The sequence below is a fragment of the Leptidea sinapis genome, chromosome 21 (assembly GCF_905404315.1).
Source record: "Leptidea sinapis chromosome 21, ilLepSina1.1, whole genome shotgun sequence".
NCBI classification, from domain to species: Eukaryota; Metazoa; Arthropoda; class Insecta; order Lepidoptera; family Pieridae; genus Leptidea; species Leptidea sinapis.
Genome location: NC_066285.1, coordinates 1,168,888 through 1,190,537, shown reverse-complemented (window position 1 = coordinate 1,190,537; position 21,650 = coordinate 1,168,888). Strand labels below are relative to the sequence as shown.

General features: G+C 36.5%; 1 protein-coding gene across 2 annotated transcripts in view; it reads right to left on the bottom strand.

Moving 5' to 3' along the window:
* Positions 1-8,591, bottom strand: part of LOC126970490 (sterol O-acyltransferase 1) — a 50,971-nt gene extending 42,380 nt beyond the window's left edge. The window contains exons 1-2 of one of the 2 annotated variants that reach the window (XM_050816426.1): positions 8,421-8,591; positions 5,576-5,826 (exon numbers count right to left, since the gene is read on the bottom strand). In XM_050816426.1, the coding sequence (XP_050672383.1) occupies positions 5,576-5,820 (245 nt within the window). In that variant the 5' untranslated portion in view covers positions 5,821-5,826; positions 8,421-8,591. Of the gene's footprint in view, positions 1-5,575; positions 5,827-5,902; positions 6,007-8,420 lie in introns of those variants that run through there. The other variant, XM_050816427.1, reaches the window with a different exon arrangement.
* Positions 8,592-21,650: the final 13,059 nt, after the last annotated feature.

The following is a 21,650-nucleotide window of genomic DNA, read 5'->3' as shown; positions in this document are numbered from 1 at the left end:
GTGCGCCTTACAACTGTCATAATAAGAGCCGGTGTGTATTTTTTTACGGTAGTTTAGGTGGCTTAACAATTTTTTCTGTATACGTTCCAAGCGTTCATTGTAAATTATATATTGTGGAGACCATATTGGACAAGCATATTCCAGAATACTCCTGACATACGCATAGTAGATAACTTTAATAGGTTCTATATCAGAAAATGGTGCGCAAGACAAAGCCCAGATTTCTTATGCTGTTTTTTGCTATGTTGTCAATGCTGTCACAGAGTAACATTTTGTGATCAAAATATACTCCGAGGTCGCGAACAAGTTTGGATTTCTGTAAAAGTGTGCCATTTAAGGTGTAGTTATAGGGCTTTGATTTACGCGTATAACTGATTTGCACGCATTTGAGTATGTTGACTGTAATGTTGTTTCTTTTATAATATTCAAAAAGACAGTCGACATTCTTTTGCATCAACGAATTTTATACTACGATATATCTTCTTATCGTCAGCATAAATAAGATATTCAGAGTAAGCTGAGCAGGAACCGATATCATAGAGATATGCATTATAAAACAATGGCCCTAAATGCGAACCCTGTGGTACGCCGCAGGGAATATCATCGAGATCAGACCTGTAACCACCAATCACAACCGCTTGAGATCTATTTGAAAGATACGACTGTACCCAACGAAGTAAATCTCCATGAATTCCAAGAGCCACTTTGTGGAGAAGGATGACATGATCCACACGATCGAAAGCTTTTTCAAAATCAGTGTAGATCACCTCAACGTGGTGGACGTTGCATGTTAGAAAGTACATAATCGGTGAAGCACGCCAGATTCGTAGAAGTCGATCGCCTCCTGAGAAAACCGTGCTGTTCATGAGGAATGGATTTAGCAATTATATGCTAAATTGAATTGTTTACGATAAGTTCGAGTAACTTAGCTACAGTGCATAGCATTGAGATACCCCTATAGTTCTCAATCATTGTCGTGCTACCTTTTTTGTGAACAGGCATGATGTATGCTGTTTTCCATCTGTGTGGAAAGATACCTTCACTTAAAGAGCGATTGAATATGATTGTTAAGGGCAGGGCAAGACTTTTTGCGCACAAGTGCCAGAATGTGGAAGGAATACCGTCGTAACCAACGCCATTCCTAGTGTTAAGGTTTTGGAGCATCTTAAGAATAATGGTGGGATTTGTTCGTACGGAAGATTATGCGTCTAGCCCATGAGAGACGTTTTCTGGAAACTGAACCGTCTTATGGCGATTAACGAAAGCGTTTTTAAAAAATTAGTTAAAACCGTCGCAAATCTCTTTTCCATCCACAAATTTGTCGTTGCCCAGACTTAAAGACTTAGGGTAACTGGAACCCCCTCGAAGAGCTTTAGCAAAAGTCCAAAATAATTTAGGATTTGATTTGATATTGACCTGGCAGTTTGAAGTAAAGTTATTGAAACATTGTTCTTGTACACGTCGCTCCCTACAGCGGAGCAATGTGAATTCATCATAGTCTGTTGGGTTCCCGTATTTCTTCCATCTTTGGTGAGCTTTGTACTTCTCCCTGACAATTTTTATAAGAGCAGAACTGTACCACTTAGGGTACGATCTACTCGGTTTTGATTTGCGTAAAGGGACGTACTTATCTACACAAGTATACAAAATATCATAAAAAACATCAACCGCGTCATCGATAGTGCCTGTTCGCAAAAAGCTAGGCCAGTCATGTGCACTCAAATTTTCAGTAATACTGGCGTAATCTGCTTTATAAAAATTTCTCCTAGGAATAAATGATTCACGTAGTGGCTGTATGTTTAAGTCTGTTATGTTAATTGTAAAAGGAGAATGAGCACGATCTACGTTAACCAGCGGAGTATGGTTATGACATATTAGAAGTGGTAGGTTTGAAAAACATAAATCTAAAGTATTGCCTATAAACATATAAATTATAATATTTGGATTTATTGGATTCCGTAGCTTAAAATGAAAAAAGAACGCTTGCAGGATGACTACGCTATTTATCTGTCTGTTGGTCTAGAGAATACAACCGCAAAAACTCCATTTAGGGTTTAGTTAATAAAGAAAATTAAAAAAAAATTACCATTATCTGCTTGACAACTATGAATTCTAACAATACACAAACAATTCATTTAAGAACCATTTCTGTTAACTGTAAGGCGGGATTAGGTTGAACAAAGTCAATAAAGTGACGCACCTGTTTAGTTATTTTAGGAGTATAGTAATATCTGCTCACTGAAAGCCAAACTGATATACTAATAAAAGACTTATATAGACTCAACTATAAATACTAACATTAATTTATCATTATAGTTTCTCTTATTGACTTTTCTACTCATTTTTAAATATATAGCGACTAGGATTTGGGAACCTGTAACGCATTGAACATAGAAATGAGGCACGGTGTCACCAATACCTACATCGCGCAACTTATCTAAGGGCCTTCTCGCTTTCCAGGGAGTTGGGGTCTGCTTTACGACAGAAAAAGGTGTCACTGTAGTACCCACCTAGCCAAAGAAGCCTCCCAAGTGAACTTAGTAATTAAAAATTAATAAAGTAGAATACTGGCCTAACAGTTAATTCCCTTATAGTTGGACAACTAACTCTTTAAGTCCTCTGTAGAAATTATAAGGGTTATTCGCATATTTTGACACGGTTTTAGGCTGGTATTATGTGGATGTAGACTTAACGAACTAACGAAGGGATTACGTTAGCATGGAGAAGTCCTTTATTACAATTCTAGATAATGAATGAAGGAGTTAATTTGATTTAGCTAAAATTAATTAATTAATTAATTGAATTTAATTGTGTTAGTGTTACATTCCAAAGATTCCTATAAGTATATATTGTCTTTAGGCATACTGGAACAAATATATCGAAACATACCATGGAAAGTGATCACTTATATATTGGGTCTTTAAAGGCCAACAACGTGTCTCTCAATCTCTGGTTTTGCTGATGTTCATGAGCGGTTCCGTCACTACTTCTCATTACGTGAATTTCTAGCCCGTTTGCTCGCTCTTATATATATTTTTAACTTATTTGACAGGAGGTTTTTCTTAGATAGTCTTACGAATTTATTTTAATCGAGGTACCATACGGCTACGACACTTCATCGATCTTGAAAAACACTTCACTTCACCAAGGTCAGCCATTTCACCCGTATTTTCGCTGGTCAACACGTAGTGCACCTTCAGATGTCTAGGATCGGAAATGATAAAGTAAAATCTTCGTTTTTGGTAAGCCATCTCACGCGCGCCCGAAAGGCGCGTGGGGTTGATAATAGAGGCTACTAGCCTTCTGCATCAGGTTGCAGTCGTTGGATATTAATATGTCCAGATTTTCTGGGTGAGGTTCTTGCGTTTCCATATGACGATATTTCCTTCTATTTCTTTCTATGTTTTCTTAAAGGCTTCTTATGGAGACCTCACTCGTCCGTAGCAATCAAGCCCCGTAGAAAGGATGCACGGGGCAAACAGCTGTTCGGCGAAGTTATGCTGCTTCATAGGTTACCTCGGTTTAGGCTACCCAGATTTCCCAGGTCTAGGCTACCCAGATTTCTTAGGCACACCTTGCCTTTAGTGGTTTTTACGCATTCCTCGATTTACTAGTCACTAATAGGCAAACATGGTACCTCCGCTAAGCGGGTGTTCTCTTTTGGCTTCTTCGACTCTTTTTATTTTTCTTACCTATGGCCGCTCGAGGAATGGCTTTGTTTGCCAAGGTAATAGGTGTTTGGTATCTTCTTCTGCTGCTATCACGTCTTCTAGACGTGGCGGGGGCTTCGTCGGAGCAACAGCAATTCTGTGTAGCGCGTTGCTCGTCTATGTGTAACCGTGTTCATTAAGAGCCTCTTTGAGTCGGCGCTCTCTGTATACATCAACAACTCTTCATGATTGTTATGGGTATCTATAAAATTTTCTTCTTCCTCCACATCTTGTAGAGGGAGCGGTGGCATGTGAGTAGCTATAGGTTTCTTCAAACTAGCACGTGTTACCGTACTTACCCAACTGTTGTGTCTCCTCTTCCGTCTAGACCCAGCAGCCTATGTTGCTCGACGGGTGGGGTCCACCAAGCTGGGTGCGATCCGCCATATCGTACGCAAACCAACTGCCGGTGGCAGCCGTGCGACGATTGTAGGAAGTCCTGGCAGTGGTGGCACAGTGTTAATCCTTTCTTCGCGCGCCACGGTTCGAACTTGACGCTCACCATGTTGAGTTATGTTATATATGACGGGGGTTATTCCGGGAGTTCACTTCAGTATTCTAGTAGGCGTCCTCTTGCTTGCACTCACCGGCACTACTCGGGGCTGTACCCCAGTGAGCGCAAAACTTCTTCAATCTCTGCCGGATCAGTTCCGTTCGGCAGGCCCAAACTTAATTCTGCGATCTGCCGAAAACGAATAACTGAATCAAGGCAGCTTCAGAGCACCCTAGTTTTGAGAGGTACTCTTATAGTTCTGGGAATTCTGCCTCGCTGGCAGTAAGCGGACCCCTTTACCGAAAGGACGGGCATCCAGCCTACCCAACTTCTCAAGCAAGAACCTGAAGTGATGAGTCCAGTTGGGTAATTCCAGTAAATTAAACTACCAGTTGCAAAATTCTATCCTTTCGGGTAGTGGCAGCTGCTATGAGGCCGGTTTTGGCCGTGGGACTGCCCGTCAGGGATTTCTTTTTGGCGGCTGGGGGGAAACGCGACGGCTAGTGCCGTAACCTACCTAAAGGTTAAAGCTATTATTAATCGAGATACTGTCATCGATTAGAAATCGTAATCGTATGGTATTATCGATTAGAATAAAATCTTAACAATAGTCAGGGAATTTATTACATATACAGTAGTAGCAAATGAGACTAAATCAATCACCGCTTGAAATACTAAATAATACATGCAAAGCAATATGTTATGTTTTTAAAGTGATAACCCTCACTTCTAGGATTAATACACAAATAAAATTTTAAAAACAAAATTTTGTGAACGATGCGGGACTCGAACTGTAGATGAAGGCACAACCTGAGAGTTGAACAAGGCAAACAGAATTTTATAGCGAGGCGGTATTCGAACGGTTAGCTCAGTTGGTTAGAGCACTGGCACGGAACACCGGAGGTCGTGGGTTCGAGTCCCGCATCGTTCATGAAATTTTGTTTTTCAAATTTTATTTGTCTACATGCAAAGCATTGACGCACAATAAACATATACATTCGCAATCACGCTCAAAAATTGTCTGAAGCAAAAATCTGCCGAAGCGTCTTTTCAAGTCAGTCAAGTTGTTTATTGTACGCACTGACCTCTACTATATACCACTGCACTGGCGGCTGTCAAAGTGCTTTTGTGCCTGTTTAATATTCGCCATTTAGGCGCTGTTTGCCATGTAGCGAGAGCCTACGGTACTAAAACTAGTGATGACTAGATGGTGCGTATTAAGCATCAAAATTAGTTCGCTGGACACTCGCGAGTGGTGCTTCAAATAGGCACAAATAATTTGCTGTCAAACATATGCAACAGCCTGTCCAGTAGTATATAGTAGAGGTCAGTGATTGTACGTCAACAATGCAAAGTTAATAGTTTTACTTGCTTTCCACGTTCCACGAGGTCGTATATAACGGTGTCACACAGCAATACCACAACAATTGCCACGAAAATGTGGTATATTGCTCTTATGTGAAGAGAATTTTCTATAAGAACAGTCAATGGCGATTCTCGCGCCACGAATTCTGATTTTTCTTCCTTCTCTTGTGTGGCTTCTTTCTGTTGTTGCTTTACCACTGGATATCTTCTACGAAGGGCGCTATCGATTTCATCCATTTTAATGGGTTTCATTGTAACCTTAAACAAATATATGTTGTTTTATTACACAGTTTTATAACCGGGACAGTATCAATGGCGAAATCAGAAATCATACAATATACGGGTAAAGTTCTGCTGTCCCGGTTTTCATTTTATAGGATTCATTCAAATTATTTGACAGTGGCAATTGGCTATCACAAAATATATTTTCAAATTCAATTAAATATTTATTCACTGTAAAACTTTATAAGTTATTTAATTCAAATCAGGATGAAGTACAAAAGTTACAATAGCATTCAAATGAATGCAACAATATTCATTAACAATAAATTTAGAAACATTAATCCGAACTATATTTTTTAATACTATTATATCATTGTCTTTTTATCATTCAAATAATCTTTCACATTATAATAAGCCTTAGATGTTAATTTATTTTTTACGATACATTAAAATTTTTTCATTGCTAATATTTTAATATCATTCGGGAGTTTATTATAAAGATTAACACAGTCCACTTTAAAAGATTTAGCATTTTTACGGAGCCTAGTAAATGGGATTGCGTGTTTATGGTTGTTTCGAGTATTGACATTATGTACATCAATATTCTTTTTAAATTGGCTAGTATGTTTATGAGTGTACAAGAGGTTCTCGTTTATGTACTGGCAGTGTACTGTCATAATATTTATTTCACTAAAATTTTCTCTCAATGAACCTTTAAACGTATTTTATAGACTGCTCAAATCGCCCTTTTCTGCAGCATAAATATGTTGTCAATATCTGCGGCCCTACCCCACAATATAGTTCTGTAGGAAATGACACTATGAAATAGCTGAAATACACAAGTCTAGCCGTTTCAACATCTGTCAGCTGTCTATTTTTTTTTTTTCAAATACTGAGGAGCTTAGTCTATTACATAAGTTTTTTTTATATGAGCTCCCCATTTTAGCGTAAAGTCTACAGTACTAAGTGTGTTGACGTTTCAACTACAACAAGTTTGTCAATTTTAATTTTTATAGGTGTTGGTTGGTGCTTTACATTTGGAAGTGTAAACCCAATAAATTTTGTTCTCCTTTCGTTTAAAAGTAAGTCATTAACATTAAACCAATTTACTACTTCAGTAATGTCGTTGTCAACCTGACAGGAGTTTTTTTGCTTGCGTTTTATTTTAAATAGCAAAGCTGTATCGTCAGCACACAGTATAATATCATGTTTATTGATGATTATTGAATAAGATATGATAAATCATTGACGTAAACCAGGAACAAACACGACCCAAGATTGAGCCCTGTGAAAATATTTCTTATTAACTCTATACTAGCATAATATGTGGTTGAATGACCTCGAAGAAAACCATATTGTTTATTATGCATGAGGTTATTATTGTAAAAATGCTTAATTAGTTGCATTAAACTTACAAGTTGGTAGTACCGATATGGGTCTAAAATTCGTGCGTCTAAACAGCGTAAATTTTCTTTAGTCTTACCTATCGCTGACCTGTATAAATACCACTGGACAGGCTGTTCCATATGTTTGACAGCAAACTATATGTTTTTGGTGCCTATTTGAAGCGCCACTCACGAGCGTCTAGAAAACTAATTTTGACGTATAATACAAATGGCTGCGAAGGAACGTACAATACTCTGAAGTACGTTACATTTTGAATAAATTTCGTTCGTTTTCCGTGTTATTTATACTATAAGAATCAACGTAATAAAGTACACAATTTTTTTATGTAAATAATTTTCAACCATCTATCGATGTTTGCTGAGATTGTCATCACTAGTTTTAGTACCGCAAACTCTCGCTACATGGCCAACAGCGCCAAAATGGCGAATATCAAACAGGCAAAAAAGCACTTTGACAGCCGCCAGTCCAGTGGTATATAGTATAGGTCAGTGATACCTATCCAATAGTATCTTACATTATAATATCCATCAAATAACCATAGACACATATACCACAGATCTATTTATGAGAGCAACACGTACACATCAATTATTTGGCTTTAATAACATTTCGCACTAAAGTTGGCTGTCGCTGCCCTATCTATAGGGCTGTAGATTTATATATTAAAATTTTGATGATATTGATATTTCTAAACACAGGCGCTTAGTTATAGATAAATTAAAATCGTTTAATAAATAAGGTATAAAACTGTTTGCTTCATAAAAACATCTCGTAAACTTTATTACTTGTTAACTTAGTTAAAGTACTAGTAGCTTATAAAGATATACCTACAAAAATTAGATTGTTAATGACCCCAGTATCGTTAGTAAGTCGTAGATAACGGGGTTGATTGAACAAATACCTAATTATTTGAACATCTAGTTATAAGTAACAATTTTTGGTTTTTGTCCTAAATAAAATAACCACAATACTTTCAGATGATAATAAATCATTTCAAGTAAGTCTCCGAAAGTTCAAAAAACTCCCTATGATAAATACGGCAAAACTCACTTAGAAAAATATTTACATCAATATAAACAACTTTATAAAAGAGTTCTCAACTACTTATACGATAAAGAATATCAATTTTAACTTGCTTAGCGATAGCAAACGTATTTGTGTTATATAGTCCAAATTTTTATAAGCTTACATACAAAATAATGCTTAAATATGTACATACTTACTTTAGTGCAATGTCAATATTGTATTTGCTATCAAACAGAATATATGTAGTGGTAATTTTCCAGAGAAAATATTGGCACTGACTATTAGCAAATGTTTGCGCACTTAAAATTATCACACAGGCATCGTTTACATTTGAACTTTAATGTTTATGTTTGAACTTTAATAATCACATTAACGTTATATTTGACCTACATAATATAACCTCTACGAAACAAATGGTTTAATTTCGTGAGTGCAATTAACAATACACAATTAACTCGCAAGAACATCTAAATAGAAATAAGTTATATTGAGATGTCAGCAGTGCTAATTCAACTCGTGTCAAGATTTGAACTTATGTTAATTGTTTTCTTTATCAACGATGTTTTTATGTTTGCAACATTGAAATACGATCGCTTATACTAGGAGAGTGTATTCCAAGACTTCGATAATAATTAAGATTATATTTGGGACATTCAATGTCATGGTAAGTTTCTTTAGTCGATTAATTGATAATTAAATCTTTTTTCTGGTTCTAGCTAAGTGCGAGCTTTTTTTATGGAAAAGGAGGAAAAACAAACGTACGGGTCACCTGTTGTTAGGTGATCATCGCCGCCCAAATTCTTTTGAAGGCACCAAAGGAATGATAGGAGTGTTGTTTGGCCTTTATGGAAGCCCGTGTCGTATCGTCCTGGAAACTCCGCACAAGGGAGCTCATTGCACAGCTTTGTAGTAGGGAAGCTCCTTGCGAACCGCACAGTGAAGGACCACTTCACATCCAGATCGTGGGGATGATATCCTAGTTTGTGGCATGTCGTGCGAAGGTGAAATTCGGCAGGAATCAGGTGCAATAGCTCTTCAGAACACTCCCCGTGATAAATGCGGTAGAAGTTAAACAATGAAGTACGTTGCTTCTACGTAACGCCAAGTGATCCAGCAGTTCACAGAGCACTGGGTTCCCGACAATTCGAGCTGCTCTGCGTTGCAAGCTGTCAAACGGATCGAGCTGATACTAGTGAGTGCCACACCAGAGATGGCAGCAATACTCCATATGTGGCTATGCACTTTGTAGAGCGCTAGAATGTGGCAGGCTTGGAGTATTGTCGTGCCATATTTATGACGCCAAGCTTCTTTGGAGCCAATTTGGCTTTGCCCTCCAGATGACCGTGGAATTGGCAATCGCCTGAGATTTCGAGACCCAGTATTTCGATACTATGTGAGGCTTTAAGGGGAAGTGTTGTCAAAGAGCGGTGATACGACAAATGTTTTTTTTTTAGTAGTAAACGCTTAAACTTGAATCTTTTGGTAATTGAAATGGACAAGGTTACAATTTACTCCAATCCTGGACCTTCTCAAGAGAGCACTTGACAGTATCACCAGTGCTGTTGTCTATGTGTATGTTGGAGGTATCCTACATATCCAGCGTTCATGGGCTTCACGCCCAGTGAGGAAGCTGGAGGTCCGTATAGAGAGAAGCGCCTTGTGCCGTACACTATCAAAGCGTTCGCTATGTCCAGGCTAACTGCCAGGCCTTCCCACTTGCTTTCGATAGCCACTGCCCACCTATGTTTTAGGTATACCAGTAGATCGCTTGCGGATTGATCATGGCAGAAGGCATACTCTCGATCGTTGATCTACTGGTGACTTCTAGGTATACCAAGAACTGGCGGTTAATTATGCTCTCTATGGATTTGTAGGCCATCCGACTCGCTCGACTTCCTTACGTTAAACGAAAACTGAGGTTGCCAAACAGTTTTCTTTCTGAACTGTACTTCAGGTTTAGAGCTCTGACACCGCGGGATGGTCGGCGGTGTTTTTCCGTTGTCGTCAAGAGTCGAGTTGGACACAAAAAGAGCGCACAGAAGAACGGCTTTCTGTTTTGCCGTATGGGCCAGGGTGTCATTCTTCATGTGCAGCGGTGGCAGGGACGGCTGGTTGAAGTTACCAAGAGCTGCTTTCGACAACTAAAAATATATATGTTTTATTATTATTTCCATTATTCTCGTCTTGCTAATGAATAGTAGTATCACAGGCATAAAGAAGTAACCAGAATTATCCGTTAGTAGCTTGCTCTTAGTAAATGCTTTTATGCACTTTTGAAGTTCCTTTTTAAAAGTAGGCCGTGCCAAGTTTTATTAAGACCAATCTATCATCACAGACAGAAATAATATTGCTAATAATCCTGATATTGAGTTGGTAGATCAGTTGGAGCGACAACCTGTCCATTTACTAGCACACGAGGTAGCTGATATGTGTGATGTTGATTCAACAACAGTAAACGGTCTTATAACAAATAACCTCGACCATTAATACCACGAATAGGCTCTCGCTTAATATCTGGGTTAGAGATAGTTAGACAAGGTTTTGAGAACTCATCTTGCGCAACTTCCTAAGACTGTTGTCCTAACCATCATCAATATTTTCTTGGACACTGGCGGAGACTTATTTTTCATAGTTGTATATTTTATGACATAAAATTTCAAAATGTATATATAATTAAAAGACATAAGTTTTTTTTAAACAGTCAGTCATTTTGTTAGTGAGGGAGACGCATAGCTTAAGGTGTAGGCCGCTGAAATTGGCCATGAAGCGGTCGTCTTATAGCCTCTGTTTTGAGATGTCCGATAGGCTTTCTCGCTCCTACACACATCGAGGGACTCTGCAGGCTATACTTGCATAAAAAATGTCCGAAATCGGCAAGTGGCGCAATGCACTACATTTTTCAGATACACCAAAATCAGAAGTGCCGTATGGCACACTACGCCCTGACGATGTTCTGACCCTCATTTGGTTTATAAGATGGTTTGTTTTGCATGTTCTTATAGCTTGTTTCCATAACTTTCTTATACATTCAGTCAAATCATCATAATTATAAGCAATCTATTAAAACACGTAAAATAATTTTTGACAGGCTTCTGAGGGCGCTATAAATTCGCGCCGATCTATGGCATACCGCGGCGGGGGGAGACACTTGACGATTTCGGAAGGTTAATCAGCAACAATTTTGACAGGAACTTAAATTCCTCGAATTATTATTACCTATTCGTACAGATATACCCACAAATTTTAGAGATTGCAATACCCAATTCGATTGTTGTTTGCAATCACCATAAACAAGGCTCTTCAGCCATATTAGAATAAGCAAGGTGGGTTGACCATGGTTAATCTTCAAAATTATGTGGAATATACAGAATCGATCGCAGGAGAGACTGTCGTGCAAGACATAGAATTTTGCATATTTTGATGTGAATTCCAAAGTGGAAAAAAGGGACCATCTCTAAATCTGCACCTAAAATGTTTAGGTCAAACATTCTTGTTATAGTAAAAATAGTTTTAAATAAGATGGGTCACTGGGGCTATATTAGGTATCACCAGATTTAATAGACATTTCTAGAGACTAACCTTAAAGACATACTTGTAATTTTAGTACGTATAAATTTAATAAAGCGGATGATTTACTATAATTTAGTGACGTTATAAAAGCGTAGATTCATTGTCTATTTAGTTTTACAGCTTCACGCGTGTTTATGATCTTATATAATATCACGTAAAACTGATCGCAGAGACAGTATTGTCAGTTTTATTCCTGTCAATATGGGGCTTTATGATATGTAATAAAATGGTGGAAAGATTACGTTATTTGATATTAAATATACAATACAATATGTTGTTGTGTCAAATGAGTAATCATTTAATGTTGTTAGTCGGTACTGTTAAATATTCAGAAGGTTGTGAGGGGAAACGAAGAAGGAATACAAAGCGACGAGGACCTTTGGCATTCAATTGATGGAAATTGTAAGCTCAGGGGTCGTACGAGATTTGCTTTGTGCCTGTTATTGACACAAGGGCACTTTGATTTCAGTATACGCAATTATGTTACATAATCAAAAGTCAGAATAATAGATTTTAAGCATAATAATATGAGAAAATACAAATGCGACAATGTAATAAAAGTACAAGTATAATAGTATAATTCTTGTGAAAAAAAACTGAGATGTCCACCCTTTTGTATAAGCGCACCTCATGATCAGTCACAACCATAGCCACATTAGTAACAGTTATCTGTTACTAACACCGACGTGACCACTCCGTCATCATATGTACAAAAAGGTGCAGAGTGCTTAGAATTCCTGATTGAACCCTAATTCATTAGCTACGGCACCCTTTAAACTAAAACACAATATTCTGCTGGCAATAGCTTTAATACCCACTTAGCCGGCATCCTGTGCATAGAAGTCTCGAACTGATCTATAAAGTCACATATCTACTCCTATAAAAATCCCATCCTTAGCATTCTACATACAAACATTTACGTCTGTATCCTATAGGCAGGCAGATATTACTATAGACTTAGAAATATTCCAGCGTATAGAAGACTTGACAACCCGATAATTCGTGAACAATTTTGATTTGGGTGCAAAATGCTAAGGAGCTAATGGCAATCGTGACTGATTGACTGTTTACGAATTGTCAATCAAACTCGGTTAATGTAGCAATAGAATCACTTTCCTTTTTTAGCTTGGTGTATCTCCGTTAGAGCTGTTCTTCTGTCTATCATGCTTTCATTGTCTACTCCAAAGTCTACGGTTATCCGGGCCTTATAAAAACATTAGTAGTTGTTCACTTGCGTAGAGTAGCGGTGAGGGTTCCCGACAGCCAGTACTAATAGGCGCTGCGTCGCTAAAAAGTTTTCAGATATTATGAGATGATGCATTTTTAAACGGTGTCCAGAGAAACCGTGAGTCAAAGATTCCTAAACCAATTTTCTACCACAAGGACATGGCAACCCCAGACTGCCAGGTAAGATTGAAAGATAATTGAACGAGCATGCATATCGACAACGGGACGGAATTTTCTCTATTTTTATATCAGGTAGTTAGTAGGTAGGATTTTCTTTCTATGATGCTACAGCTTGAAAGACGTGGCCGGACTCCAAGAGTCGTTGGAGTATATTTTCAATACAGTTGCTCGTAAAGTGAGCCTTATTACATCTTTCTTAGGGTCATAAACCGAACTATAAACACACGCGTGCTAATAATATTACATACTAGTGCATAATAGAATTATCCCTACAAAGTTGAGTTAGTACCTAACTGTAATAAAATTTAGAGTAACAGAGTATTTTCAATTTAACCGGGTATTACAGTTTCTTTTTTGTAACAAACAATAGATTTATGCCGCTGAAAAAAACATTTACGTTTATGGAATATTATTATATATTATAAATTATGTTTCCCTCATTAATACTCAAAAACATTTATGATTATCAAATTATTTATAATTCACAATAATTTGTTATAAAATACATATTTTCATTGTATCACTGAAATTATAATTTTGAAGTAGGCTGTATGGCTATATATAATCAATCAACTTACATTTGCAAAAAAATAAACTTGCGCGCCATTTCCCATCATTTTCATCAAAGACCATGTAAATACTAGTAAAAATTGAAATTTAGTTTAGTATGAAACGTGCAGTCATTCGACATAAGTTTGAAATAGTAGTAATTACAGTATGGCGATTGGCAACGAAGTATAATCCGGCGAAGCTTGAAAGCGAACAATTATTGCTTAAAACGTAGCGAATTTCGGATGTCTCCATTTTCTGTCGATCTATCAATGACTGCACGTTTCATACAATCTTTTTCTTAGAGAGTTTCGCTAGGTTAATTTTCTTTATTTTGTTTGTATCGCATTTATTACTGTGTGGTAAATAATTATTGTAGAAATGTCAAGTTTCAGAACAGCAGACGAACAATTGATAGATTTAACCCCGCCAGAAATACTAAATGCAAACGGGAGCCTATAACAACGTATAACGATATTAAAAATTTATGCAATAGATGTTTATTGTTTCCTCGCAAGTTTGATGAATAAATGCGTAGGAAACTCGTGAGCAACTTACTCACTAGACACTTGGCTGATTTAATTTGAAAAATATACCAAAGTTAAAAAAAAACAATACAAAAGCCACGGTCACAGTTTGATGTTTTCTATTTCGCTTACTCCACAGTCCATGTCCAACACAGTTCAATATTTATTTTGATATAAAATTATCTTTATTCGCAAGGGATTACGAAACTCATATCAAACTCGTGTCAGTATAACTAGAAATGAATCAATCACAGGTATCAATATTTGATGGGAAGCAATCAAAGCTCAACAAATACTGGAGTTATCAATAATCAAATAAATCCAAAACCAATTAAATGTTTTGTTAATGTAATAACTAGTTAATAATATTATAATGAAATAAGCTGAATACTTAAATCGATAAAATTAAAAAAAAAACTGTGCTGTGGGCTGAGTCAAGAATTTCTGGCAGTGTTTGAGTTGAGTATTTTTGCATCTTCCTGAGCGAAACAATCGGCACTTATCTACTACTTTACGTTTTTTTTATTGTAAAGGAGTACACATAAACGTATAACACTAGAAATAAGGGATTGCTTGTGACTAATTCTAGTAGGCTTCATAAGATACATAATAGCTTTAAGGGTAAATGTATATTGTATACCCGTTTATAATTTTTTTGAATTTAATTTAAATTTGAATATTTTATTAAAAAATGGCTCTGTTGTACATCCTACAACTCCACAGCTGAATGAATATCAAAGAAATCCGACAGCCTTGGACTAGATTATGATTATTTTATAGCAATGACACTATAATATTGTATTATATTATAATTATAGTACTTGATTAAAAAGAGCATAAAAAATGAATGACGGGAGAGCTTCTTGCGCCGCTTCTGCTCTCTCCGAGCGCCATTTGTTTCCAAAGCGGAAGTAGTGTCTAGTGTTTTAGAAAAGACATGAAAAATAATTCTACAGGAAGCAATTTTGAGAAAATAAATGCCTTTTATGCAAAGGCATAAATGTACTGTCTTTACAGTACATACATACGAACATAATTATCAGTCACCTAATGATAATATACACTGGCACACTATCAATACCTACATAGACAATTTTATTTCATTGAAAATGTATGTAACATAACGTATTTTAAAACATACTTATTTAAGATGCTGACTTTTTTGCGAAGTCTAAAGCAACGCGTTTTACACGAAATCTCAATACTTAATTCACACGAATATAAAATTTTATAACATGAACTAAGAAAAATAACAGATGTTTTCCTATTAAAGTTTTGTAATTATTATTTTTAATCCTAAATTGGCATAATTGTAAAGTTATTTATAAGCCTATTGCAATGTAATATAAAGCTGTTGGATTACTAGTAAATAAATAAATATAGTTTATTTTTAAATTTGTCGTTGTTTGTAAATTGATAGTTCCATTAAAGGAAAATCAAGTCTAAAATATTAACCTCAACAACGACAATGATTTAAATTGGTTACTAAGTTGACTTTTAGTCAGCAGCCATGTTTTAAAACTTAGTCGTAATTTTGTACGTCACGGCAAAAGCTCCTGTTCTGCTGCAGTACAGTCCCTAATATGAGGGAGAGAGTTGTGAGAATCTGCTCATAAAAAGGACAAAAGACGTGAACAATAAGTAGTAAAAGTACTCAGAATAATTTATGCGAATATTAAAACATCCCTTAAACTTGATTTTCTAAAAATATAAAAGCTTTTATAAGATATTAGAGCAGTTGCTGTAAGCCAGAATCTTTAGGGAGTTCATAATGGATTTTACTCCTTTCTTTTCCCTACATTAGATAGGAACAAAATTTACGATGAAAAATCCACGTAGGTTCTGGTTTTCACTATAATGAATGATGAGGACTAACGAGCGGACGGGTTACCTGAGGGGAAGTGATCACCACCGCCCACATTCTCTTGCAAGTTGCAACACCAGAGATATAACAGGAACGTTGTCAGCCTTTTAGGAAGGTCATGCCATATATCCCTGAAAACCGCACTGTGGAGACACGTCAGACATCAAGATCGGAATGAGGATGATGTAATAATTTGTGACTTGTCGTGCGAAGGTGGAATTCGGCGACAGGAATCAGGTCAAACAACTATTCGGAGCACTCCCCAAGATAAATGCGGTAGAAGACACATAGTGAAGCGACGTCTCTACGCAATGCCAAGCGATCTAGCCGTTCATAGAGCACTGGATCTAGGAAAATCAAACCAGCACTGCTTTGCACGCGGTCAATTGGTTCGAGCTGATATTGGGGTGTCCCCGAATGGATAGCAATACTCAACATGTGGCCGACCTGCGTTTTGTAGAGCGTTAGAATATGGTTCGATTTGAAGATATTGCCATGCTCCATTTAAATATAAATCATAGCTTATTTATCTCTTAACTGATTTTCAACTAGTTCCTTTTACTGGATTTATAAAGTAAATCAAGGCCTTTGGTATTTGCTGTCATGAACAAGCCATTGTATAAGGTGATGAAAACGAAAATTTTCATTTAGACATTTTTATAAAATCATTCAATAATATTGTGATCTGAATTAACATTCCCGTGGTCCAATCTAGCCTCTAGGGGCTACTTTGGTGCACACTCCAGTAAGGCACTTCAGAGGCTCCTTGCAAATGGCAGAGGGTGTTTCTCCAAGCTCCTTGCTGTAAGTTTTGCAAGCCGCTCCTTCAGCTGAAAGAAATATAAAAATGAGCTTACCAGAGGAAATAGATTTTCGGGAAAAATTACTAAGTGAATTTGCTAGAAACTGTCATAACCATAATGTTAACACCAGGAACAGGCTTATAATGCCTACTACTCGGCTAAGTCTAGTTAGTTAAGTCTTTTGTGGAGCGATGTATATGCTTTTACAACAAGATCCCAGAAAATGTTTAAAACAAAAGAATTACGTTATTCAAATTCGAATTGTTAAAAAGCGTTTGTGTAGTAAAGGTTACTATAACGTAAATGACTTTCTTAATGATACCACAGATTGGGAATGGAACGACCGCCCTCAGTCTATTAAATAATAAGTTGTGTTGGATTTTAGAATAATCAAATAATATATTAAATTAATTTTATTGTTATGTAATGAAATTAGAAAGCGACGGCCGCGGCGCAATAGGTAGAACCGTCGACTCTCACCACGGAGCCCTCGGTTCGATCCTCGCCCGCCACTTAACATTGTGTTTTCGTCATTCATTCGACCTTTTATAAGGTCAGCAACGCTCTTGTGATTCCTCTGATATTACAGGAGAGTATGGGTTGAGGTGATCACTTACCATCAGGTGACACGAATTCTCGTTTGTCATCCTCTCCCATAAAAAAAAACAATGTAATTCGTTTAGGCTTTCTGGATTGCTTTTCGAGACAAGCAGGACGTTCAGCTGATAATAATTGATACGCTCGGCCCATTACAATGCAGTGCCGCTCAGAATTCTCGAAAAACCCAAACATTCTGAGCGGCACTACAATTGCGATCGTGCGATCGTCACTGTTATGTTAAGGTGATTTCACGGCGCCCTTCAGAAACACAATACCGCTAAAACGTAACTGTTTCACGACAGAAAGGTGCCGTTGGGGTACCCATAATCTAGCTGGCATCCGCTACAAAGGAGCCTCCCACTGGTAGAGATAAAAGCAATAAGAAGTATTAGCATCACGTATTTATATGTATGTGGATCACTTACACAGAAGGGTGACACAGGCTGGGCAACAAGCGCATTTCCCGGCGTGATTGGCGCGGTACTGCGATGGGGATTTGCAACTGGAACTAGCAATCTTGGTGGTGCAAGGATTGCTCTTACAATAGTTCAGACCACAGACCAGGTCACCGTAGACGACGCTCAGAACACACGCCAAAACAACCAGCAGTAATGTGATTTTCATTCTGGAAATATACACAACTATTGTAACTTTTAAATAAATAATTAAAAATAATAATGGGTGTTTTAAGACACAAAACCCCTCAAAATAATTTTTAAAATTTTCGTCTACTTTTTATTTCAGAAACGGCTGTTCCGTTTTTTATCCGATTTTCAATAGCGTATACGCTGGGGGCCGTTGGGGCAGTGAAGTCCTCGAATGGCGACCATATACCGTATGACGCAGTGTTGGTAGGCCCCCAAAAAGATGGACCGACGATCTGGTCAAGATCGCCGGAATACTTTGAATGAGGGCAGCGCAGTACCGATCGTCGTAGAAATCTTTGGGGGAGGGAGACCTTTGTCCAGCAGTGGACATCTTCTGGCTGATAATGATAGGCTCGCGATTTATTTTTTAGTTCTAATCAGTGTGGAATAAATTAAGGATATTTTAAACTTTGAATGAAGTCGATAGATCATAAAATGGCGGAATTCGCTCATTTACCACGGAGCTAAATTTGTTCCGAAATAATTCTTTAGAACCCAATTCTGTTATCCGTACTTCGATATATTCAATACAGGCGTTACCGTTTTTAAAACAAACAATACCATTTTATTATTAATTGTCTTTGCTATTCCTTGATCATCATTAACGTAAACTAATTCTCTATAACCTTTATTTTGATTCAGTCAAACCTACCACTTACAGTATTCACAATAATTTCGAGAACCATAATATCATCTTAGTTCATTTATACGTCTAGAAAGACTATCGGCCGTTCCCAAAATTCTGTGTATCTCTTACTTGAGATAAAAATCGTAACTATCGTTGACTTTTCTGTCCCAATAAACATATCGACGGTAACTCACCTTATCCGTATACGCTGTCTGTCAATGGGACGACGTATAGCTACCAGCGGTAGAAGTTTGAATGGAAATTGCAATTCACGCGTCCAATATAAGGCGATAATAATGACTTATCGGGTATATTAGGATGGCTTCAGATTATTGACAGTAGAAGGTAGTAATTTATCTCTATCTGTAGATAGTATATTGGGAACGGCCGTATGACAGCTGTGAAAACGTCAAAAACAATAGAGTTTAGAACTATTACCTTTATTTTGAGCAATTTACGCACACTAATACAAAGTGCCATACAAATAGCGAGTGTAAGACGTAGCTTGTCACGCACACTAAACTAATATTCCTTGCCTTATAGATGTATAATTTATTAAAATATTTTTGGAAATTAAACTCCTAAAAATTCTATTATGAAGAATTAAACTGCGTACATAAGAAATTATTATTAAAAAAGTTATTACAAATCGAAGAGAATAAATCGATCGTATTCAAACACAACCAACTTCATACCTCATAGTAGATCACAGAATTTCTCGTTGGCACTGGCGTTAAATGGCAATACATCAGCAGCGCGCCCAGAATAATAGATGAAGCTTGCGGGAGATAGATTTATAAAAAATTCCAGCAACGGCTTTTATTTACGAGCAAATGAAAAATCAATATGGAATTTAAGCGTAGGTTATAACGTGGCTTGCTGTAAATAGTTCATCGACTGAGCGTTTATGTTCTTATCTATACATATAAATAAAATTGAAGTGTCTGTTTGTAATATCCAAATAACCGTAATTTTACTACATGTATATGAATATATATACGGTACATACACCAAATTAACATTTTTTATCATTTTTGTATGTCTGTCTGTTTGTTCCGGCTCTTCTCTGAAATGGCTGGATCGATTTTGACGAGGCTTTTATTGGCAGGGAGCTGATGTAACAAGGAGTAACTTAGGCGGTCTATATCTATTATATTAAACGGTCTATTTCTAAAAATAATTTATGTAGCAAAACAAAGTTTGCCGGGTCAGCTAGTCTAAACTAAAAATAATATGTTAAATTGAAGTGACTGTTTCTAAGCTAGATACACAATTTTAAAAAAATATACAAATATTTGTCAGTCTATTCACTTTTCAAATTTTCGAACGGCTACACAGATTTTTGAACTTTCAATGATAGCTGATATTATAAAAGGGGAAATTACCTTATTAATTACTTAATTAACACTTTAAATTAGCGCAATTAAATACCTGTTTATTTGTCAGATATCTACGTCTCTTTATTCTATTTAAGCATATCTATTATTAAAAGTTATCTTGTCTTTACGTAGCCAAATATTCTGTTTACATAAACATGTTAAGTTGATGTAACATTAATATTGACAATGAAGTATATCATCAACATATTATATTTATGATGTGCAAGTTATACAAAGTACACGTAATAAAATCTAATAATTTATTAGGATTATTTTCCTTCTTGCACGTAGGTAGGTATTATTTTAACTAAACCGCTGTTTTTTAATTAAAATATTATATTACGCATGATTGTTTACTATGATATTTTAAGTTTAAGCGCACACCATTGCTGCAAAAGTCCCTCTAGAGTCTAGAGTCTCGCAAGCATAAGAGTCAATGTAATGTATGTATATAACGATAGTCGTCCCGCAAGCACATTTGCACATAATAAATTCACTTCAATCAAAAGTAAGGATTCAATATTTCATTATTTTCTGGCTGAGTACTTACTTGATTAATATTTTGATGAAGTGCAGAAAAATGTGCCGCTGTGAGGGATAATTAATATCCGAATGCCGTTAATATATATTAACTTCATTATAAGTAACCTCTAGATAACCCCGTACCATGTTTTGCATCTTAGTGAGATACCGTGAACTGTTTATCGTAACTTCTACGAAACGATAATTATATTTATTAATAAATAGCTATGGTACATACTTTTCTTCTTATTTATAATAAAATATTTAGTTTATTCATAATATAATATTCACTAGTTTGGCGATAATTGCTTACACATAAAATATAGATGTATGCTGTCGCGGGCTTTTTTTGTAGAAATGGACTGTAACATTTACATTTTACCAGTGGGAGGCTGCTTTGCATAGGATACCGGCTAGATAATAGGTACCACAACGGCACTTCTTTCTGCTATGAAGTAGTAATGTATAAGCATTATTGTGTTTCGGTCTGAAGGGCGCCGTAGCTGATTAAATTCCTGAGCAAATGAGATCTAACATCTTATGTCTCAAGGTGACGAGCGCAATTGTATTGTCGCTCAGAACTTTTGTGTTTATAACCATCAACTTCTTCCTTATATTATAAAAAAAATAACAAAAAAAAAACCGACTTCAAAAACACTATTTCAAAACAATAGATAATAATATGCACTAAAAAGTATAAAAATAATTGCGTGTTTTTATACAATACTAGCTGACCCGGCAAACGTTGTTTTGCCATATAAAGTATAATTCACGCGATAGTTTTATAAGTAATAAAATATTACCTATATTATAGCCTGTACATCATTTTGTTCTATTGTCAAAGGTTTTTGCAGCGCACGCAAAAATAGGTTTTCGATTTTACACCTTGTGTTACAAAATAGCAATTTGATCACGGATCCCTAATTTTGAA